At 51.9% G+C, this 24895-nt stretch overlaps 2 protein-coding genes across 2 annotated transcripts; both read right to left on the minus strand.

Annotated features, from left to right (window-relative positions):
• Positions 1 to 74: 74 nt before the first annotated feature.
• Positions 75 to 584, minus strand: LOC123768004 (uncharacterized). Its single transcript, XM_045758260.2, has one exon. The coding sequence runs from the start codon at positions 582 to 584 to the stop codon at positions 75 to 77; it is 510 nt and encodes a 169-aa protein (XP_045614216.2).
• A 9-nt stretch (positions 585 to 593) lies between these two features.
• On the minus strand, positions 594 to 16874 carry LOC138353583 (proteoglycan 4-like). Its single transcript, XM_069306774.1, has 5 exons — positions 16575 to 16874; positions 1960 to 2627; positions 1520 to 1750; positions 1010 to 1240; positions 594 to 822 (listed from the first exon to the last, which is right to left on the minus strand). The coding sequence occupies exons 1-5, from the start codon at positions 16872 to 16874 to the stop codon at positions 594 to 596; spliced, it is 1659 nt and encodes a 552-aa protein (XP_069162875.1).
• Between the last annotated feature and the right edge of the window lie 8021 nt (positions 16875 to 24895).

The raw sequence follows: 24895 nt of genomic DNA on the forward strand, positions 1-24895 counted from the left end.
TCTGTCAGGGTGGCTATAGTCGGCCTGTCGGGGTGGTGATGGTCGGGGTGGCCATGGTCGGCCTGTCGGGGTGGCTATAGTCGGTCTGTCGGGGTGGCTATAGTCGGCCTGTCGGGGTGGTGATGGTCGGCCTGTCGGGGTGGCCATGGTCGGTCTGTCGGGGTGGCTATAGTCGGTCTGTCGGGGTGGCTATAGTAGGCCTGTCGGGGTGGTGATGGTCGGCCTGTCGGGGTCACCATGGTCGGCTTGTCGGAAAGGCCATGGTCGGCCTGTCGGGGTGGTGATGGTCGGCCTGTCGGGGTGGTGATGGTCGGCCTGTCGGGGTGGTGATGGTCGGCCTGTCGGGGTGGCCATAGTCGGCCTGTCGGGGTGGCTATAGTCGGTCTGTCGGGGTGGCCATGGTCGGCCTGTCGGGGTGGCCATAGTCGCCATCTCGGGGTGGCAATAGTCGGTCTGTCGGGGTGGCCATGGTCGGCCTGTCGGGGTGGCCATAGTCGCCCTCTAGGGGTGACCATGGTCGGCCTGTCGAGGTGACCATGGTCGGCCTGTCGGGGTGGCCATGGTCGGCCTGTCGGGGTGGCCATAGTCGCCCTCTAGGGGTGGCCATAGTCGGCTTGTCGGGTGGTCGTTGTCAGCCTGTCGGGGTGGCCATAGTCGGCCTGTCGGGGTGGCCATAGTCGGCCTGTCGGGGTGGCCATAGTCGGCTTGTCGAGGTGGCTATAGTCGGCCTGTCGAGGGTGGCTATAGACGGCCTGTCGGGGTGGCGATAATCGGCCTGTCAGGGTGGCTATAGTCGGCTTCTCGGCGTTGGCTATAGTCGGCCTGTCGGGGTGGCTATAGTCGGCCTGTCGGGGTGGCTATAGTCGGCCTGTCGGGGTGGCCATATTCAACTTGTCGGGCCTGGCCATAGTCAACCTGTCGGGATGGCCATAGTCAACCTGTCGGGATAGCCATAGTCGGCCTGTCGGGGGTGGCCATAGTCAACCTGTCGGGGGTGGCCATAGTCAACCTGTCGGGGGTGGCCATAGTCAACATATCGGGGTGGCCATAGTCGCCCTCTAGGGGTGGCCATAGTCGGCTTGTCGGGTGGTCGTTGTCAGCCTGTCGGGGTGGCCAATGTCGGCCTGTCGGGGTGGCCATAGTCGGCCTGTCGGGGTGGCCATAGTCGGCCTGTCGGGGTGGCCATAGTCGGCTTGTCGAGGTGGCTATAGTCGGCCTGTCGAGGGTGGCTATAGACGGCCTGTCGGGGTGGCGATAATCGGCCTGTCAGGGTGGCTATAGTCGGCTTCTCGGCGTTGGCTATAGTCGGCCTGTCGGGGTGGCTATAGTCGGCCTGTCGGGGTGGCTATAGTCGGCCTGTCGGGGTGGCTATAGTCGGCCTGTCGGGGTGGCTATAGTCGGCCTGTCGGGGTGGCCATATTCAACTTGTCGGGCCTGGCCATAGTCAACCTGTCGGGATGGCCATAGTCAACCTGTTGGGATAGCCATAGTCGGCCTGTCGGGGGTGGCCATAGTCAACCTGTCGGGGGTGGCCATAGTCAACATATCGGGGTGGCCATAGTCGCCCTCTAGGGGTGGCCATAGTCGGCTTGTCGGGTGGTCGTTGTCAGCCTGTCGGGGTGGCCAATGTCGGCCTGTCGGGGTGGCCATAGTCGGCCTGTCGGGGTGGCCATAGTCGGCCTGTCGGGGTGGCCATAGTCGGCTTGTCGAGGTGGCTATAGTCGGCCTGTCGAGGGTGGCTATAGACGGCCTGTCGGGGTGGCGATAATCGGCCTGTCAGGGTGGCTATAGTCGGCTTCTCGGCGTTGGCTATAGTCGGCCTGTCGGGGTGGCTATAGTCGGCCTGTCGGGGTGGCTATAGTCGGCCTGTCGGGGTGGCTATAGTCGGCCTGTCGGGGTGGCCATATTCAACTTGTCGGGCCTGGCCATAGTCAACCTGTCGGGATGGCCATAGTCAACCTGTCGGGATAGCCATAGTCGGCCTGTCGGGGGTGGCCATAGTCGGCCTGTCGGGGGTGGCCATAGTCAACCTGTCGGGGGTGTCCATAGTCAACCTGTCGGGATGGCCATAGTCGGCCTGTCGGGTTCGCCATTGTCAACCTGTCGGGGTGGCCATAGTCAACCTGTCGGGGGTGGCCATAGTCAACCTGTCGGGGGTGGCCATAGTCAACATGTCGGGGTGGCCATAGTCGGCCCGTCGGGGTGGCTATAGTCAGCCTTTTGGGGTGGCCATAGTCGGTCTGTCGGGGGTGGCTATAGTCAGCCTTTTGGGGTGGCCATAGTCGGTCTGTCGGGGTGGCTATAGTCGGGCTGTCGGGGGTGGCTATAGTAGGCCTGTCGGGGGTGACCATAGTCGGCCTGTCGGGGGTGACCATAGTCGGCCTGTCGGGGGTGACCATAGTCGGCCTGTCGGGGGTGGCCATAGTCAGCCTTTTGGGGTGGCCATAGTCGGTCTGTCGGGGGTGGCTATAGTCGGTCTGTCGGGGGTGGCTATAGTCGGTCTGTCGGGGGTGGCTATAGTCGGTCTGTCGGGGGTGGCTATAGTCGGCCTGTCGGGGGTGGCTATAGTCGGCCTGTCGGGGGTGGCTATAGTCGGCCTGTCGGGGGTCAACCCGTTCTCGCACTTTCTTACAGTCAATATTGACTTATTTAATAAGTGCATATGTGACATACTAATTTTAGTTTACTTTGAAAAGCTTCATAGAAAACACCAACCTTACCTAACCTTCTTAGTATGTTAAGATAAGCATCTTATTGCTTCTTAATTACAATTATTACTTAACCTATTATAGGTATTGGTTAAGTAATAACTGTAATTACGAAGCAATGAGATGCTTATCTTAACATACTAAGAAGGTTAGGTAAGGTCGGTGTTTTGTATGAAGCATTTCAAGGTAAACTATGTAATTTCAAGGTAAAGGTAAGTTTATATAGTATACAATCATTTACATAAAAACATATACACATCGATTATCTTTTTATAGATAATCACATCTTTGGTGAATCACACAATCCTGCTCCATAGGTAAATCTCTCCCTCTCTCTCTCTCTCTTTTAACATAAATTTAACAACAATGATCGTACGTCTGGCCAGGAGGGCAACTCCGACCTGGCTGTGATGACGTCACTCACGGCCTGACAACACGTCGTCCTGCAGAGGCGGGAAGGTCCTTCCCCCGCCCCTCTCAACCCCCCCCCCCCTTCCTTCCTTCCCTCCGCCCCTTTCAAAACTCCCCTTTCCTTCCAGTCTACGAGCCACTACCGATCACAGCACTCTAATTTTCCCCTTCTACCCTCAGCGTCCCCCATCACCCTCTCAGCCCCCCCCCTCTCTCCCTCAGCCTCCCCTCGCCCCCTCCACCCCCTCATATTTTCCCCATCTTTGAGCGCTGGTAATTATATTTTCCATTTCACCCCTTTTGAAGGTTCATTGTCTCTGGTAACTGGCCGCATCTCCTGTTCCCCCTCTGCGGCAGGCAGGCAGGCAGGCAGGCAGGCAGGCAGGCAGGCAAGCAGGCAGGCAGGGAGGGAGGGATGCAGGGAGGCAGGCAGGCAGGGAGGCCGGGAGGGAGGGATGCAGGCAGGCAGGCAGGCAGGCAGGGAAGGAGGGATGCAGGCAGGCAGGCAGGCAGGGAGGGAGGGATGCAGGCAGGCAGGCAGGGAGGGAGGGATGCAGGCAGGCAGGCAGGGAGGGAGGGATGCAGGCAGGCAAGCAGGCAGGCAGGCAGGCAGGCAGGCAGGCAGGCAGGCACGCAGGCAGGCAGGCAGGGAGGGATGCAGGCAGGTAGGCAGGGAGGGAGGGTGGGAGGGATGCAGGCAGGCAAGCAGGCAGGCAGGCAGGCAGGCAGGCAGGCAGGCACGCAGGCAGGCAGGCAGGGAGGGATGCAGGCAGGTAGGCAGGGAGGGAGGGTGGGAGGGATGCAGGCAGGCAAGCAGGCAGGCAGGCAGGCAGGGAGGGATGCAGGCAGGCAGACAGGCAGTATAGGGTAGGGAAGGCGGGAGGGAGGGAGGGAGGGAGTGGGACAGATGGTTGGGAGGTAACATTAACAAGACAGGTGCTATACTCAGCTGCTTCAGGCTCCCCGTCACCAGAGAGGGGCACCCCGCCCCTCATTGGGGGGGGGGGGTCCTTACCTTGAGGTGATTTCGGAGCTTAGCGACCCCGCGGCCCAGTCCTCGACCAGGCCTCCTGCTTGCAGCCTGACGTATGAGTCACAGCTTGGTTGATCAGGTATCCTTTGGAGGTGCTTATCCAGTGCTCTCTTGAACACTGTGAGGGGTCGGCCAGTTATGCCCCTTATGTGTAGTGGAAGCGTGTTGAACAGTCTCGGGCCTCTGATGTTGATAGTTCTCTCTTGAACACTGTGAGGGGTCGGCCAGTTATGTCCCTTATGTGTAGTGGAAGCGTGTTGAACAGTCTCGGGCCTCTGATGTTGATAGTTCTCTCTTGAACACTGTGAGGGGTCGGCCAGTTATGTCCCTTATGTGTAGTGGAAGCGTGTTGAACAGTCTCGGGCCTCTGATGTTGATAGTTCTCTCTTGAACACTGTGAGGGGTCGGCCAGTTATGTCCCTTATGTGTAGTGGAAGCGTGTTGAACAGTCTCGGGCCTCTGATGTTGATAGTTCTCTCTTGAACACTGTGAGGGGTCGGCCAGTTATGCCCCTTATGTATAGTGGAAGCGTGTTGAACAGTCTCGGGCCTCTGATGTTGATAGTTCTCTCTTGAACACTGTGAGGGGTCGGCCAGTTATGCCCATTATGTGTAGTGGAAGCGTGTTGAACAGTCTCGGGCCTCTGATGTTGATAGTTCTCTCTTGAACACTGTGAGGGGTCGGCCAGTTATGCCCCTTATGTGTAGTGGAAGCGTGTTGAACAGTCTCGGGCCTCTGATGTTGATAGTTCTCTCTTGAACACTGTGAGGGGTCGGCCAGTTATGCCCCTTATGTGTAGTGGAAGCGTGTTGAACAGTCTCGAGCCTCTGATGTTGATAGTTCTCTCTTGAACACTGTGAAGGGTCGACCAGTTATGCCCCTTATGTGTAGTGGAAGCGTGTTGAACAGTCTCGGACCTCTGATGTTGATAGTTCTCTCTTGAACACTGTGAGGGATCGACCAGTTATGTCCCTTATGTGTAGTGGAAGCGTGTTGAACAGTCTCGGGCCTCTGATGTTGATAGTTCTCTCTTGAACACTGTGAGGGGTCGACCAGTTATGTCCCTTATGTGTATTGGAAGCGTGTTGAACAGTCTCGGGCCTCTGATGCTAATAGAGTTCTCTCTCAGAGTATCTGTTGCACCTCTGCTTTTCAACGGGGGTATTCTGCACATCCTGCCATGCCTTCTGGTCTCGTGTGATGTTATTTCTGTGTGAAGGTTTGGGACCAGCTCCTCTACTATTTTCCATGTGTAAATTATAATGTATCTCTCCCGCCTGCGCTCAAGAGAATACAGGTTTACGCTCTTTAGTCGGTCTCAATAGTTTAGATGTTTTACTGAGTGGATTCTAGCAGTAAAGGATCTCTGCACGCTCTCCAGGTCAGCAATTTCTCCAGCTTTGAAAGGGACTGTCATTGTGCAGCAGTACTCCACTCTAGAGAGCACTAACGTTTTGAAAAGTATCATCATCGGTATAGCATCTCTAGTGTGAAAAGTTCTTGTTATCCAACCTGTCATTTTGCTTGCAGTTGTGATTGCTACTTTATTGTGTTCTTTAAAGGTAAGGTCTTCCGACACGAGTACACCCAGATCCTTTACATTGCCTTTTCGTTGTTTTGTACGTGGTTTCCATTTTTATATTTTATTTTTTTCCGTAGCACATGAGCTGGAACTTATCTTCGTTAAACACCATATTATTTTCTGTAGCCCATAGAAAGACCTGATTTACATCTGATTGGAGGTTTGCCGTGTCCTCTATGTTGCCTACTCTCTTGAAGATACTAGTGTCATCTACAAAGGATGATACAGTGCTATAGGTTGTGTTCTTGTCTATGTCCGATATGAGGATGAGAAAAAGTACTGGAGCAAGCACAGTACCCTGGGGGACTGAGCTCTTCACGGTTGATGGGCTGGATTTTATTTTGTTGACTATTACACATTGGGTTCTGTTAGTCAGGAAATTGTAGATCCATCTGCCTATTTTTCCGGTAATTCCTTTTGAACGCATTTTATGTGCAATAACACACAGGACCAGAAGGTCCTGGGGGAAGGGGGGTGGGGAAGGTGGGGAGGAAATGGAGGTGCTCTAGGAGGGGTAGTGCTCTAGACAAGGGAGAGTGCTAGAGGGTCCTCAATTAAAAGTAGGGGTGCTGGAGGGGGGGGGGAGAGAGGACCTCTAGAGCAGGGTAGGGGTGATGGTGGGGGTGTTGGGGGTGCTCGAGAAATGGGCAGGGGAGGTAAAGGGGGAGTGTCAGGGAAGGGGGGGGGGACAGAAAGGGGCAGAGGGGAATGGCACGTGCCTGATTCTATGGAGTGGGGAGTATGAGGGAGGGGATTGGGTGGGGAGGGGTAACAGGGGTGGGAAAAGGGGGGAAGAGGGAGGGGGGGGGGGAGGGAAATGTGGGTGGGAGGTTTTTTTATGGGGAGGGTTGAAGGGTAGTGAGGGGGAGGAATTAAGGGGGGGGTGATTGATGATACATCAATGACCGTGATCGATACGCGACGTAATAGTAGTAATTGTTGTAGTAGTTGTTGTAGTAGTTGTAGTAATAGTTGTAGTAGTGTACCTCTGGGGACTGTACCTTATGGTAGTGTCACTGTCTCATGACCACCACCACCATCACTGTCTCATGACCACCATCACCATCACTGTCTCATGACCACCATCATCATCACTGTCTCATGACCACCATCATCATCACTGTCTCATGACCACCATCATCATCACTGTCTCATGTCCACCATCATCATCACTGTCTCATGACCACCATCACCATCACTGTCTCATGACCACCACCATCACTGTCTCATGACCACCATCACTGTCTCATGACCACCATCACCATCACTGTCTCATGACCACCATCACCATCACTGTCTCATGACCACCATCACCATCACTGTCTCATGACCACCACCATCACTGTCTCATGACCACCATCACTGTCTCATGACCACCATCACTGTCTCATGACCACCACCATCACTGTCTCATGACCACCATCACCATCACTGTCTCATGACCACCACCATCACTGTCTCATGACCACCATCACTGTCTCATGACCACCACCATCACTGTCTCATGACCACCATCACTGTCTCATGACCACCACCATCACTGTCTCATGACCACCATCACTGTCTCATGACCACCACCATCACTGTCTCATGACCACCATCACTGTCTCATGACCACCACCATCACTGTCTCATGACCACCATCACTGTCTCATGACCACCATCACCATCACTGTCTCATGACCACCATCACTGTCTCATGACCACCATCACCATCACTGTCTCATGACCACCATCACCATCACTGTCTCATGACCACCACTATCACTGTCTCATGACCACCACCATCACTGTCTCATGACCACCATCACTGTCTCATGACCACCATCACCATCACTGTCTCATGACCACCACCATCACTGTCTCATGACCACCATCACTGTCTCATGACCACCATCACCATCACTGTCTCATGACCACCACCATCACTGTCTCATGACCACCATCACCATCACTGTCTCATGACCACCATCATCATCACTGTCTCATGACCACCATCACTGTCTCATGACCACCACCATCATCACTGTCTCATGACCACCACCACCATCACTGTCTCATGACCACCACCATCATCACTGTCTCATGACCACCACCATCATCACTGTCTCATGACCACCACCATCACTGTCTCATGACCACCACCATCATCACTGTCTCATGACCACCACCACCACCATCACTGTCTCATGACCACCACCATCATCACTGTCTCATGACCACCACCACCATCATCACTGTCTCATGACCACCATCACCATCACTGTCTCATGACCACCATCACCATCACTGTCTCATGACCACCACCACCATCATCACTGTCTCATGACCACCACCACCATCACTGTCTCATGACCACCACCACCATCACTGTCTCATGACCACCACCATCATCACTGTCTCATGACCACCACCATCATCACTGTCTCATGACCACCACCACCATCACTGTCTCATGACCACCACCATCATCACTGTCTCATGACCACCATCATCACTGTCTCATGACTGTCATGAGCCTCCTCAATCGGATTCCAATTGTATTGGTCTCTCTGTTTAAACGAGGGCTTGGAGGCTGTTTGGACGCGTTCAGGGAAAGTGGTTTTAGAGTCTACATGTAGACCACTGTGGCAGTGAGACCCCACTGACATGGGTACCCATCTCTCTCTCTCTCTCTCTCTCTCTCTCTTTCTCTCAGTATTTACTGTCTGACGTCCTGTTTCTGTCTGTCTTCCTTTGTCTGTCTCTGGAGGCAGAGAGAGGGAGATAGGGAGGGAGATGGGGAGGGAGGTAGGGAAGGTTAGGTTGATAGGGGAAATCTTCCCATGACGGCTCGGCAATTAGGGAATGAAAGGGTTGTGGGGAAATTTTCCTCCACCTCCTTCCTTACACACACATTATTGCATATTAACTTTTCGTTTTCTGTTAGGCTTAAACGGTTAATTACAATTTATTATTAGCCGTAATCAATTAATTATGTGGACTTCCTCAGGTGTTAATTAACCTTGTGACGTAGATACATTTCACGTAAAAAATGACAGTTTTAGAACTAGACAAATGCATATAGCACTAGGGAGGTATCAACAGGTGTACAGGTTCCTGAGCCTACTGGGCTCTATCATATCTACACTTGAAACTGTGTATGGAGTCAGCCTCCACCACATTACTGCCTAATGCATTCCACCTGTTAACTACTCTGACAATGAAAAAGTTCTTTATAACGTCCCAAGTGTTCTTTGTGTGCGTGTGCGTGCGTGCGTGCGTGCGTGTGTGTGCGTGTGTCGGAAAATCCGACACCATTTAATAATCATACAGATAATAGCTGTATTGTATAAACAAGTTACCCATAGAAAACGTAACTTGTAGTGGAATTACCGTCTATAGAAAACGGGATATCATCACCACACACTATTATAATTCACCACCTATTATGGTGGGAATTATTCTTAAATACATTAGTCTTTGGACTTTACCATCATAAAAACATCTTATATAAATTAACTTAATTATCAATATTAAAGTAGAGTAAATGTGACCCTTCTATCACTTTCTGAAATGTGGACAATGTAAGCCAGGCGTCAGAGTGAGGAAGGAGGGCAGCCATTGTTATACGAGACCAGAGGCTCACACGGGAGCAAATTCGGCTCCTGTTAATTTTACTTGGACGTAGTGTTATGGATACCAAAGGTGTACCATCTGTCAACACGCTGTCAACAAATCAAGTTAAGTGTTCTTTCCGAAACCCATTATTTATCATTAGTGGCCATTAATGTCATTATATAGGGTGACCCGGTTAGATCACATGGAAGCCTCAAACTAAAGGTAATTAAGCCAGGTCTTCATGTTCCATGTACTGTTTTCTCTGATATACTTGTCATATATAGGTATCTGGCTTCACAGCTAGCGCACTTTTGACAGGTCAAGACGAGGATGCAAGATTTGTGCACCAGTTACTGGGTGATATGGAAGCTACCTCAAAGAGGATAATTTGGTGTCTACACCCTAGTTATACCTGGTGGACTAACCTGCTGTACTATAAGATAAGGAACCTCTTCAATGTATGTAGTTAATGTAGTTTGATTGGCTGCATATATATAAATATAAACCCCCCTAATGTGTAGAGGATCGATTTGTGAGATTATGACATTATTGCAGAAATACAGTCCACTTAACATTATACAAATTGCTATCGAAGTATATAAATTAACGTAAATATAAATTCATATAAATTAAATAAATATAAATCTCACAGGTCGGTTCCCACAGCGTGTGTGTGTGTGTGTGTGTGTGTGTGTGTGTGTGTGTGTGTGTGTGTGTGTGTGTGTGTGTGTGTGTGTGTGTGTGTGCAAAAAAAAAAAAAATAATTAGTAGTTAGTAACAGTTGATTGATTGACAGTTGAGAGGCGGGCCGAAAGAGCAGAGCCCAACCCCTGCAAGCACAACTAAGTAATTACACCAGTGCCTCTGGCAAGGATGTTTAATGAGTCACTGCCCAATTGATGGAAGAAGGCAAATGCGTACCAATTTTCAAAGAAGGTGATAGGGAGGAGGCACTTAACTATAGACCTGTATCACTGACAAGCATCCCCTGTAAAATACTTGAAAGAATAATTAGGCTAAGACTGGTTGCACACCTGGAGAACATTAGGTTTGTGAACAAACATCAACATGGGTTCTGGACAGGGAAATCGTGCCTAACAAACCTTTTGGAATTCTATGATAAAATAACGAGGATAAGGCAGGACAGAGAAGGTTGGGCAGACTGCATATTTCTGAACTGCCAAAAGGCCTTTGATACAGTACCGCACATGAGACTGCTATACAAACTTGAGAGGCAGGCGGGAGTAAGCGTAAAGGCCCTAGCATGGGTGAGGAACTACCTAACAGGAAGGAGCCAGAGAGTAACGGTAAGGGGGGAGAGAAGTCAGACTGGCGAACAGTAACGAGTGGAGTACCTCAAGGATCGGTGCTGGCACCAATTCTATTTCTTATATACGTTAATGATATGTTTACAGGAGTAGAGTCCTAAATGTCGATGTTCGCGGATGACGCAAAGTTGATGAGAAGAGTTGTGACAGACGAGGATTGTAGGATCCTCCAAGAGGACTTGAACAGGTTGCAGAGATGGTCAGAGAACTGGCTACTGGAGTTCAACACGAGCAAATGTAAAGTTATGGAAATGGGATTAGGTGATAGGAGACCAAAAGGACAGTACACAATGAAGGGGAACTGCCTACCTGTAACGACTCGAGAAAGAAACCTGGGCGCTTACGTAACACCTAATCTAACTCCTGAGGCACATATAAATAGGATAACGACAGCCGCGTACTCTACACTGGCAAAAGTTAGAACATCATTCAGAAACCTAAGTAAGGAGGCATTTAGAGCGCTTTACACTGCCTACGTAAGGCCAGTCTTAGAGTATGCCGCCTCATCATGGAGCCCCCACCTGAAGAAACACATAAGGAAACTGGAAAAGGTTCATTAGTTTGCAACGAGACTCGTCCCAGTGTTACGAGGGATGGAATATGAAGAGCGCCTGAAGGAACTAAGTCTTACGAAACTAGAAAAAAAGAAGGGAGACGGGGGACATGATAGGAACGTATAAACTACTCAGGGGGATTGACAGAGTGGACATAGACGAAATGTTTACACGGAATAATAACAGAACGAGGGGACATGGGTGAAAGCTGGAAACTCAGATGAGTCACAGAGATGTTAGGAAGTTTTCTTTTAACTTGAGAGTTGTGGAAAGTGGAATAAAACTAGGTATGATAGGGAAATAGGACAGGAGTCATTGCTGTAAACAACCGATGGCTGGAAAGGCGGGATCCAAGAGTCAATGCTCGATCCTGCAGACACAAATAGGTGAGTACAAATAGGTGAGTACAAATAGGTGAGTATACACACACACACACACACACACACACACACACACACACACACACGCCAATCCTGGAGTATGCAGCCCCAGCATTGAGTCCATATCTAGTCAAGGATAAGACTAAACTGGAAAAGGTTCAAAGGTTTGCCACCAGACTAGTACCCGAGCTGAGAGGTAGGAGCTACGAGGAGAGACTACGGGAATTAAACCTCACTTCGCTGGAAGACAGAAGAGTTAGGGGGGACATGATCACCACATTCAAGATTCTGAAGGGGATTGATAGGGTAGATAAAGACAGTCTATTAAACACAAGGGGCACACGTACTAGGGGACACAGGTGGAAACTGAGTGCCCAAATGAGCCACAGAGATATTAGAAAGAACTTTTTTAGTGTCAGAGTGGTTGACAAATGGAATGCATTAGGAAGTGATGTGGTGGAGGCTGACTCCATACACAGTTTCAAGTGTAGATATGACAGAGCCCGATAGGCTCAGGAATCTGTACACCTGTTGATTGACGGTTGAGAGGCGGGACCAAAGAGCCAGAGCTCAACCCCCGCAAACACAACTAGGTGAGTACAACTAGGTGAGTACACACACACACACACACACACACACACACACACACACACACACATTCCATGTGTGTGTGGCAAATGAAATTTAATGTTAATAAATGCCATGTTATGGAATGTGGAATAGGAGAACATAGACCCCACACAACCTATATATTTTATGAGAAATCTTTAAAGAATTCTGATAAAGAAAGAGATCTAGGGGTGGTTCTAGATAGAAAACTATCACCTAAGGACCACATAAAGAATATTGTCGAGGAGCCTATGCCACGCTTTCTAACTTCAGAATTGCTTTTAAATACATGGATGGCGATATACTAAAGAAATTGTTCATGACTTTTGTTAGGCCAAAGCTAGAATATGCAGCGGTTGTGTGGTGCCCATATCTTAAGAAGCACATCAACAAACTGGAAAAGGTGCAAAGACATGCTACTAAGTGGCTCCCAGAACTGAAGGGCAAGAGCTACGAGGAGAGGTTTAGAAACATTAAATATGCCAAAACTAGAAGACAGAAGAAAAAGAGGTGATATGATCACTACGTACAAAATAGTAACAAGAATTGATAAAATCGATAGGGAAGATTTCCTGAGACCTGGAACTTTAAGAACAAGAGGTCATAGATTTAAACTAGCTAAACACAGATGCAGAAATATAAGAAAATTCACTTTCGCAAACAGAGTGGTAGACGGTTGGAACAAGTTATGTGAGAAGGTGGTGGAGGCCAAGACCGTCAGTAGTTTCAAAGCGTTATATGACAAAGAGTGCTGGGAAGACGGGACACCACGAGCGTAGGTCTCATCCTGTAACTACACTTAGGTAATTACACTTATGTAATTACACGCACACGCACACGCACACGCACACACACACACACACACACACACACACACACACACACACACACACACACACACACACACACGGTGAGGGGTGAGACCTCCGATTGGTGTGAAGTCACCAGTGGAGTCCCACAGGGCTCTGTACTCGGTCCTATCTTGTTTCTGATATACGTAAATGATCTCCCGGAGGGTATCGATTCATTTCTCTCAATGTTTGCGGACGATGCTAAAATTATGAGAAGGATTAAAACAGAAGAGGACTGTTTGAGGCTTCAAGAAGACCTAGACAAGCTGAAGGAATGGTCGAACAAATGGTTGTTAGAGTTTAACCCAACCAAATGTAATGTAATGAAGATAGGTGTAGGGAGCAGGAGGCCAGATACAAGGTATCATCTGGGAGAGGAAATTCTTCAGGAGTCAGAGAAAGAAAAAGACTTGGGGGTTGATATCACGCCAGACCTGTCTCCTGCAGCACATATCAAGAGGATAACATCAGCGGCATATGCCAGGCTGGCCAACATACGAACGGCATTCAGAAACTTGTGTAAAGAATCATTCAGAACTTTGTATACCACATATGTCAGGCCAATCCTGGAGTATGCAGCCGCAGCATGGAGTCCATATCTAGTCAAGGATAAGACTAAACTGGAAAAGGTTCAAAGGTTTGCCACCAGACTAGTCCCCGAGCTGAGAGGTATGAGCTACGAGGAGAGACTACGGGAATTAAACCTCACTTCGCTGGAAGACAGAAGAGTTAGGGGGGACATGATCACCACATTCAAGATTCTGAAGGGAATTGATAGGGTAGATAAAGACAGGCTATTTAACACAAGGGGCACATGCACTAGGGGACACAGGTGGAAACTGAGTGCCCAAATGAGCCACAGAGATATTAGAAAGAACTTTTTTAGTGTCAGAGTGGTTGACAAATGGAATGCATTAGGAAGTGATGTGGTGGAGGCTGACTCCATACACAGTTTCAAGTGTAGATATGACAGAGCCCAATAGGCTCAGGAACCTGTACACCTGTTGATTGACAGTTGAGAGGCGGGACCAAAGAGCCAGAGCTCAACCCCGTAAACACAACTACGTGAGTACAACTAGGTGAGTACACACACACACACACACACACACACACACACACACACACACACACACACACACACACACACACGCACACGCACACGCACACGCACACGCACACACATATATTTAACTCGTCCAGGTAAACTCACTTGTAACTCATTTTCCCAGACAAAAAAGCCTAATATTTATCAAAGGCCGAGTCTGGTATTTTGGGCAGAGTGGGTGGCGCGGGTGCCCCCCCCCTCTGGCCCCCACACCTGGCCCGCCACACCTGGCCCGCCACACCTGGCCCGCCACACCTGCCTGTGTGGACCCTCTGGCCCGCCACACCTGGCCCACACCTGCCTGTGTGAACCCTCTGCCCGCCACACCTGGCCCAGACACACCTGCCTGTGTGGACCCTCTGGCCCGCCACACTTGGCACACACCTGCCTGTGTGGACGCTCTGGCCCGCCACACCTGCCTGTGTGGACCCTCTGGCCCGCCACACTTGGCCCACACCTGCCTGTGTGGACCCTCTGGCCCGCCACACCTGGCCCAGACACACCTGCCTGCGTGCACCCAACTCTTTACGCACCAGATGGTGCTTTTTGCAGGTGAATGATGGTTGGAGGTTAAGAGAGGGAGGGAGGGAGAGAGATTAAGATGGGGAGAGGGAGGGCAAGAAGAAATTAAGAGACACAGAGAAAGAGAGACAGAGAAGGCAGTTGATGATGACAAGAATGAGGGAATTAAGGATGGAAGGTAAGGTGGAGCGAGGGAAGGAGGAGGGAGGGACGGGAGGGAGAAAGTAAGAGAGAGGGAGAAGTGGTGATGGTTTGTGTTAAGTCTGCAGACTTAACACTAACCATAGTGTTAAGTCTGCAGACTTAACCCTTCTGGACTTAACACCAGAGGAGTTAAGCAGACACAAACAACGCTAACTTCTGCCTCGTTAAGGACTCTAATGATGTATATGAGTGGGATATATATTGGGATATATATATTGTGGGATATATACTGTATATATAGTGGGATATATATTGTATATATTGGGTGGTTAGAAACAGGAGCTGCATCGTATGGGCCAATAGGGCCTTCTGCAGTTACCTTTGTTCTTATGTTCTTAAGTTCTAATCCTCCTCTATAGAGGCTCTTCCTCTAATATAATCGTTCCTGCCTCTACACCCACCCTGGGAAGAGTCATCCTGGCTATCTTGAGGTTATCTTGAGATGATTTCGGGGCTTAGCGTCTCCGCGGCCCGGTCCTCGACCAGGCTTTCTTTTTGTTACAACCCCCCTCCCCCCCTCAGGAAGCAACCCGTAGCAGCTGTCATTGCCAGGTACCTATTTACTGCTAGGTAACAGGGGCATCAGGGTGAAAGGAACATTTTGCCCATTTGTCTCCGACTCCACCTGGGATCGAACCCGGAACCTCAGGACTTCGAATCCGAAGCGCTGTCCACCCAGCTGTCAGGCTTGGGTGACTCTTCCCCTTCACAAGTCCCAGCTGTGTCTGGGTACAAGTGACAGGATGAACAACCCAGCGGGTTTTCTTCCTATTGGTGAGTGTTGTACATGCTGCTATGGCGGTGTGTCCACTCACAGGATGAGTGGCGCTGCCCAATACTGTCACTATGGTGGTGTGTCCACTCACAAGATGAGTGGCGCTGCCCAATACTGTCACTATGGCGGTGTGTCCACTCACAGGAGGAGTGGCGCTGCCCAATACTGTCACTATGGCGGTGTGTTCACTCACAGGATGAGTGACGCTGCCCAATACTGTCACTATGGCGGTGTGTCCACTCACAGGATGAGTGGCGCTGCCCAATACTGTCACTATGGTGGTGTGTTCACTCACAGGATGAGTGGCGCTGCCCAATACTGTCACTATGGCGGTGTGTTCACTCACAGGATGAGTGGCGCTGCCCAATACTGTCACTATGGCGGTGTGTTCACTCACAGGATGAGTGGCGCTGCCCAATACTGTCACTATGGCGGTGTGTTCACTCACAGGATGAGTGGCGCTGCCCAATACTGTCACTATGGCGGTGTGTTCACTCACAAGATGAGTGGCGCTGCACAATAAACTCGCCCCACGGGGCAAAATTTAATTTTAAAATTTAAGCACAAAAATGCTCTAACTTTTTAAACAAACGTGACCTAACACAGGCCTACCCATCCTTTTTTTATCTTATTTATACGTTCCCATTCTCATATCCATTATTATCCCCTTCTTACTCCCCGCTTTATTACACCCGGCTCATCCCTACCTTTCCCCTTGCTCTTACCTTTCCTTGGTGGTGGTGGTGGTGGAGGTGGTAGTAGTGGTTGTGGTAGTAGTGGGTGGTTATGGTTTTAGTGGTGGTTGTGGTAGCAGAGGTAGTGGTAGTGGGTTGTTGGTGTAGAGAGCCCCTAGGGCAGTGTGTGACTGTATAGTCAGCAGGTGTTAGGGGCTCACAGGTGTTAGGGGCTCACAGGTGTTAAGGTCACCGAGGCCAGGGGCCCACGTACAGGTGTTAAGGTCACCGAGGCCAGGGGCCCACGTACAGGTGTTAAGGTCACCGAGGCCAGGGGCCCACGTACAGGTGTTAAGGTCACCGAGGCCAGGGGCCCACGTACAGGTGTTAAGGTCACCGAGGCCAGGGGCCCACGTACAGGTGTTAAGGTCACCGAGGCCAGGGGCCCACGTACAGGTGTTAAGGTCAATGTGGCCAGGGGCCCACGTACAGGTGTTAAGGTCAAAGTGGCCAGGGACTCGCAGGTGTTAGGGGTCATTAATCAGACCAGGGACGGAGGGGGTGTGGAGAGAAAGGAGGAGGGGGGAGAGGAAAGGAGGGATGGAGGGTGTATGGGGGGATAGGGAGGGAGGGAGGGAGGGTGTATGGGGATAGGGAGGGAGTATGGGGGGATAGGGAGGGAGGGGGCGAGGGGTGACCACTATGCCGGAAGCCCAAAGAGCGTGTTTACATTCCTGAGCCCGTCATGAGAGAGCTAATATTGGCTCTGTTACTGGCTCTGTCGGCTGCCTCTGGGTGCCATACTGCCTGGCTTCATGGTGCCATACTGCCTGGCTTCATGGTGCCATACTGCCTTGCTTCATGGTGCCATACTGCCTGGCTTCATGGTGCCATACTGCCTGGCTTCATGGTGCCATACTGCCTGGCCTCAAGGTGCCATACTGCCTGGCCTCAAGGTGCCATACTGCCTGGCCTCAAGGTGCCATACTGCCTGGCCTCAAGGTGCCATACTGCCTGGCCTCAAGGTGCCATACTGCCTGGCCTCAAGGTGCCATACTGCCTGGCCTCAAGGTGCCATACTGCCTGGCCTCAAGGTGCCATACTGCCTGGCCTCAAGGTGCCATACTGCCTGGCCTCAAGGTGCCATACTGCCTGGCCTCATGGTGCCATACTGCCTGGCCTCAAGGTGCCATACTGCCTGGCTTCATGGTGCCATACTGCCTGGCCTCATGGTGCCATACAGCCTGGCCTCAAGGTGCCATACTGCCTGGCCTCAAGGTGCCATACTGCCTGGCCTCATGGTGCCATACTGCCTGGCCTCAAGGTGCCATACTGCCTGGCCTCATGGTGCCATATTGCCTGGCCTCAAGGTGCCATACTGCCTGGCCTCATGGTGCCATACTGCCTGGCCTCATGGTGCCATACTGCCTGGCCTCAAGGTGCCATACTGCCTGGCCTCATGGTGCCATACTGCCTGGCCTCAAGGTGCCATACTGCCTGGCCTCAAGGTGCCATACTGCCTGGCCTCATGGTGCCATACTGCCTGGCCTCAAGGTGCCATACTGCCTGGCCTCAAGGTGCCATACTGCCTGGCCTCAAGGTGCCATACTGCCTGGCCTCAGGGTGCCGTACTGCCTGGCCTCAGGGTGCCATACTGCCTGGCCTCATGGTGCCATACTGCCTGGCCTCAAGGTGCCATACTGCCTGGCCTCAAGGTGCCATACTGCCTGGCCTCAAGGTGCCATACTGCCTGGCCTCAGGGTGCCGTACTGCCTGGCCTCAGGGTGCCATACTGCCTGGCCTCATGGTGCCATACTGCCTGGCCTCAAGGTGCCATACTGCCTGGCCTCATGGTGCCATACTGCCTGGCCTCATGGTGCCATACTGCCTGGCCTCAAGGTGCCATACTGCCTGGCCTCATGGTGCCATACTGCCTGGCCTCAAGGTGCCATACTGCCTGGCCTCAAGGTGCCATACTGCCTGGCCTCATGGTGCCATACTGCCTGGCCTCAAGGTGCCATACTGCCTGGCCTCAAGGTGCCATACTGCCTGGCCTCAAGGTGCCATACTGCCTGGCCTCAGGGTGCCATACTGCCTGGCCTCAGGGTGCCATACTGCCTGGCCTCAGGGTGCCATACTGCCTGGCCTCAAGGTGCCATACTGCCTGGCCTCAAGGTGCCATACTGCCTGGCCTCAAGGTGCCATACTGCCTGGCCTCAAGGTGCCATACTGCCTGGCCTCAAGGTGCCATACTGCCTGGCCTCAAGGTGCCATACTGCCTGGCCTCAAGGTGCCATACTGTCTGGCCTCAGGGTGCCATACTGCCTGGCCTCAAGGTGCCATACTGCCTGGCCTCAGGGTGCCATACTGCCTGGCCTCAGGGTGCCATACTGCCTGGCCTCAGGGTGCCATACTGCCTGGCCTCAGGGTGCCGTACTGCCTGGCCTCAGGGTGCCATACTGCCTGGCCTCAAGGTGCCATACTGCCTGGCCTCAAGGTGCCATACTGCCTGGCCTCAGGGTGCCATACTGCCTGGCCTCATGGTGCCATACTGCCTGGCCTCAGGGTGCCATACAGCCTGGCCTCAGGGTGCCATACTGCCTGGCCTCAAGGTGCCATACTGCCTGGCCTCAAGGTGCCATACTGCCTGGCCTCAAGGTGCCATACTGCCTGGCCTCAAGGTGCCATACTGCCTGGCCTCAAGGTGCCATACTGCCTGGCCTCAAGGTGCCATACTGCCTGGCCTCAGGGTGCCATACTGCCTGGCCTCAGGGTGCCATACTGCCTGGCCTCAGGGTGCCATACTGCCTGGCCTCAAGGTGCCATACTGCCTGGCCTCAAGGTGCCATACTGCCTGGCCTCAAGGTGCCATACTGCCTGGCCTCAAGGTGCCATACTGCCTGGCCTCAAGGTGCCATACTGCCTGGCCTCAAGGTGCCATACTGCCTGGCCTCAAGGTGCCATACTGTCTGGCCTCAGGGTGCCATACTGACTGGCCTCAAGGTGCCATACTGCCTGGCCTCAGGGTGCCATACTGCCTGGCCTCAGGGTGCCATACTGCCTGGCCTCAGGGTGCCATACTGCCTGGCCTCAGGGTGCCGTACTGCCTGGCCTCAGGGTGCCATACTGCCTGGCCTCAAGGTGCCATACTGCCTGGCCTCAAGGTGCCATACTGCCTGGCCTCAGGGTGCCATACTGCCTGGCCTCATGGTGCCATACTGCCTGGCCTCAGGGTGCCATACAGCCTGGCCTCAGGGTGCCATACTGCCTGGCCTCAAGGTGCCATACTGCCTGGCCTCAAGGTGCCATACTGCCTGGCCTCAAGGTGCCATACTGCCTGGCCTCAAGGTGCCATACTGCCTGGCCTCAAGGTGCCATACTGCCTGGCCTCAAGGTGCCATACTGCCTGGCCTCAGGGTGCCATACTGCCTGGCCTCAGGGTGCCATACTGCCTGGCCTCAGGGTGCCATACTGCCTGGCCTCAGGGTGCCATACTGCCTGGACTCAGGGTGCCATACTGCCTGGCCTCAGGGTGCCATACTGCCTTACCTCAAGGTGCCATACTGCCTGGCCTCATGGTGCCATATTGCCTGGCCTCACGGTGCCAATTTGGGACCCATTTCCACCATCTTGTCTAAAGTAGATATTCCACAACAAAGTATAGTAGATTATTGAAGTAGATGTTCCATAACAAAGTGTAGTAGATCATTAAAGTAGATGTGTATCGGCAAGGTATATTAGGTCATTGAAGTCGATGTTCCACCACAAGGTGTCTGAGTAGATTATTGAAGTAGACCTATTTCTGCCCCCTAGTCTCCTATTTCTGCCCCCCAGCTTCCTATTTCTGCCCCCAGCCTCCTATTTCTGCCCCCAGCCTCCTATTTCTGCCCCCCAGCCCCCTATTTCTGCCCCCCAGCTTCCTATTTTTGCCCCCAGCCTCCTATTTCTGCCCCCTCCAGCCCCCTATTTCTGCCCCCAGCCTCCTATTTCTGCCACCCAGCCTCCTATTTCTGCCCCCCCAGCCTCCTATTTCTGCCCCCTAGCCTAGCTCCTATTTCTGCCCCCCAGCCTCCTATTTCTGCCCCCAGCCTCCTATTTCTGCCCCCCCAGCCTTCTATTTCTGCCCCCCCAGCCTCCTATTTCTGCCCCCCCAGCCTCCTATTTCTGCCCCCAGTCTCCTATTTCTGCCCCCTAGCCTCCTATTTCTGCCCCCAGCCTCCTATTTCTGCCCCCAGCCTCCTATTTCTGCCCCCAGCCTCCTATTTCTGCCCCCCAGCCCCCTATTTCTGCCTCCAAGCCTCCTATTTCTGCCCCCAGCCACCTATTTCTGCCTTCCAACCTCCTATTTCTGCCCCCAGCCTACTATTTCTGCCCCCCAGCTTCCTATTTCTGCCCCCAGCCTCCTATTTTTGCCCCCCCAGCCTCCTATTTCTGCCCCCCAGCCTCCTATTTCTGCCCCCAGCCACCTATTTCTGCCCCCAGCCTCCTATTTCTGCCCGCAGCCCCCTATTTCTGCCCCCAGCCTCCTATTTCTGCCCCCAGCCTCCTATTTCTGCCCCATAGCCCCTTATTTCTGCCCCCAGCCCCCTATTTCTGCCCCCAACCTCCTATTTCTGCCCCCAGCCCCCTATTTTTGCCTCCAAGCCTCCTATTTCTGCCCCCAGCCCCCTATTTCTGCCCCAGCCACCTATTTCTGCCCCCAGCCCCTTATTTCTGCCCCCAACCTCCTATTTCTGCCCCCAGCCCCCTATTTCTGCCTCCAAGCCTCCTATTTCTGCCCCCCAGCCTCCTATTTTTGCCCCCAGCTTCCTATTTCTGCCCCCCAGCCTCCTATTTCTGCCCCCAGCCTCCTATTTCTGCCCCCAACCTCCTATTTCTGCCCCCAGCCCCCTATTTCTGCCTCCAAGCTTCCTATTTCTGCCCCAACCACCTATTTCTGCCTTCCAGCCTCCTATTTCTGCCCCCAGCCACCTATTTCTGCCTTCCAGCCTCCTATTTCTGCCCCCAGCCTCCTATTTTTGCCCCCAGCCTTCTATTTCTGCCCCCCAGCCTCCTATTTCTGCCCCCAGCCTCCTATTTCTGCCCCCAACCTCCTATTTCTGCCCCCAGCCCCCTATTTCTGCCTCCAAGCCTCCTATTTCTGCCCCCAGCCACCTATTTCTGCCCCAGCCACCTATTTCTGCCCCCAGCCCCCTATTTCTGCCTCCAAGCCTCCTATTTCTGCCCCCAACCTCCTATTTCTGCCCCCAGCCCCCTATTTCTGCCTCCAAGCCTCCTATTTCTGCCCCCCAGCCTCCTATTTTTGCCCCCAGCCTCCTATTTATGCCCCCCAGCCTCCTATTTCTGCCCCCAGCCCCCTATTTTGATTTTGAAGCTAAGATAAACAGACTTTAACATTCCTAGGCATAATATAGCACATATATGTACTATATATTAGGCCTACAGATAGCGTGGGTTAGGCCTAAGCTCGTTAGATTAGGATAGGTTCAGTTTTATTATCCACGTAAATATAACAAAACTAGTAGATTACTAGTAATCCCAGTAGATTACTAGTAATCCCAGTAGATTACTAGTAATCCCAGTAGATTACTAGTAATCCCAGTAAATTACTAGTAATCCCAGTAGATTACTAGTAATCCCAGTAGATTACTAGTAATCCCAGTAGATTACTAGTAATCCCAGTAGATTACTAGTAATCCCAGTAGATTACTAGTAATCCCAGTAGATTACTAGTAATCCCAGTAGATTACTAGTAATCCCAGTAGATTACTAGTAATTCCTGGGATTAATCCTGTAATCCCAGGAACATCTTGGTACTGTTCAAAGTGAGGACAACACTTCCTGGTGGTCCATCCACCTATTGGTACTTTCCACCCACATAGTTAATATAAGTACTTTTACTTTAGCAGAGTGGGCTAGGGACGTTCCCTACACTCTCCGCCCCGTTAAGGTCTGCCAAGTGAGTCCAGACCAGAGGGTCGAGCGGTGTATTTTTAGACCACCGGGCAAGGATTATTCAAGCATTGACGCAACCTACTTACGAAACCTGTACATCTGTTCTCAATCTTGGTGAATGAGTTTGTATTTATTAATGAGATTATGCGCTCAGAAGCGCTATAAGTGGTTGTTTATAACAATGATATATATTGGTTGTGGAGTTTCCAAGTTTGTTGGAAACGTGGGTGGAAACTGTGTATGGAGACAGACTCCATACACAGTTTCAAGTGTAGATATGATAGAGTCCAATAGGCTCAGGAACCTGTACATCTGTTGATTGACGGTTGAGAGGCGGGACTAAAGAGCCAGAGCTCAACCCCCGCAAGCACGAATAGGTGAGTACAACTAGGTGAGTACACACACACACACACACACACTATGGGGGCTGGGTGGCCGAGTGGACAGCGCTCTGGACTCGTGGACCTAGGGATCGGGGTTCGATCACCCTCACCTGGCGAAGATAGATGGGTAGAGTTTCCTTCACCCTGGTACGCGAACACGGGGACACAGGTGGAAACTGAGTACTCTGACACTGAAACTTTTTCAGTGTCAGAGTAGTTAACAGATGGAATGCATTAGGCAGTGATGTGGTGGAGGCTGACTCCATACACAGTTTCAAGTGTAGATATGATAGAGCCCAGTAGGCTCAGGAATCTGTACACCAGTTGATTGACAGTTGAGAGGCGGGACTAAAGAGCCAGAGCTCAACCCCCGCAAGCACAACTAGGTGGGTACAACTAAGTGAGTACATACACACACCTGTACACCACCAGACCAGGTGTAAGAACCAAACACATTCCCCAACAAGTGTCATTATGCAGCCACATGTGTGTGTCGACACCTGTGCATACCTGCACAGCTCAAGTGCCACAGCTGCCCGCTCGCGCACCTGTCAGCGCCCCACACCTGTCAGCGCTCCACACCTGTGAAACACTTATCATAGTGTGAGAGACAGACGACTCGTATTGACTTTATATGTATTGATGAGTAGTGCATTATGAGGGTGAAGCTGTCTTCTGAGCGTCCTGTTTGGTTACCAGGGTGAAGCTGTCTTCTGAGTGTCCTGTTTGGTTACCAGGGTGAAGCTGTCTTCTGAGTGTCCTGTTTGGTTACAAGGGTGAAGCTGTCTTCTGAGTGTCCTGTTTGGTTACAAGGGTGAAGCTGTCTTCTGAGTGTCCTGTTTGGTTACCAGGGTGAAGCTGTCTTCTGAGTGTCCTGTTTGGTTACCAGGGTGAAGCTGTCTTCTGAGCGTCCTGTTTGGTTACCAGGGTGAAGCTGTCTTCTGAGCGTCCTGTTTGGTTGCAAGGGTGAAGCTGTCTTCTGAGCGTCCTGTTTGGTTACAAGGGTGAAGCTGTCTTCTGAGCGTCCTGTTTGGTTACAAGGGTGAAGCTGTCTTCTGAGCGTCCTGTTTGGTTACAAGGGTGAAGCTGTCTTCTGAGCGTCCTGTTTGGTTACCAGGGTGAAGCTGTCTTCTGAGCGTCCTGTTTGGTTACCAGGGTGAAGCTGTCTTCTGAGCGTCCTGTTTGGTTACAAGGGTGAAGCTGTCTTCTGAGCGTCCTGTTTGGTTACAAGGGTGAAGCTGTCTTCTGAGTGTCCTGTTTGGTTACAAGGGTGAAGCTGTCTTCTGAGTGTCCTGTTTGGTTACAAGGGTGAAGCTGTCTTCTGAGTGTCCTGTTTGGTTACAAGGGTGAAGCTGTCTTCTGAGTGTCCTGTTTGGTTACAAGGGTGAAGCTGTCTTCTGAGTGTCCTGTTTGGTTACAAGGGTGAAGCTGTCTTCTGAGTGTCCTGTTTGGTTACAAGGGTGAGTCACTACTGGCTCACCCGTCACACCCCTGGCTCACCCGTCACACCCCTGGCTCACCCGTCACACCCCTGGCTCACCCGTCACACCCCTGGCTCACCCGTCACACCCCTGGCTCACCCGTCACACCCCTCGCTCACCCGTCACACCCCTGGCTCACCACTTACTACATATATCTTGGCAGCTAAGTCGATCAGGAGCAAATATAGCGAGCCCATACCTGACACCTGAGCTGTGGCTGCCAGCAATAACACCCTCACTCTCCCCTCACTCTCTTCTCTCACTCTGCTCTCTCACTCACCCTCTTCCCTCACCCTCTCCTCTCACTTTCCATGCCGTCTCAATCTCTCACTCTCCCTTCGCTCTTCTTTCTCTCTCTCTCTCTCTCTCTCTCTCTCTCTCTCTCTCTCTCTCTCTCTCTCTCTCTCTCTCTCTCTCTCTCTCTCTCTCTCTCTCTCTTCCCTGTTTATCATTCCCTTTACCCTCTATTCCTACTCTCTTCATTCACTCTGTCCTCTCACCCTATACTCTCACTCTTGCCAGAAGTGTGCAGAATTAAGCCTCAAGGTTAGGTCAAATTAGAGCTGACCCTAGTGAGGGTCAATTAGAGCTGACCCTAGTGAGGGTCAAATTAGAGCTGACCCTAGTGAGGGTCAAATTAGAGCTGACCCTAGTGAGGGTCAAATTAGAGCTGACCCTAGTGAGGGTCAATTAGAGCTGACCCTAGTGAGGGTCAAATTAGAGCTGACCCTAGTGAGGGT

This window comes from Procambarus clarkii, chromosome 58, assembly GCF_040958095.1.
Source record: "Procambarus clarkii isolate CNS0578487 chromosome 58, FALCON_Pclarkii_2.0, whole genome shotgun sequence".
Lineage (NCBI taxonomy): Eukaryota > Metazoa > Arthropoda > Malacostraca > Decapoda > Cambaridae > Procambarus > Procambarus clarkii.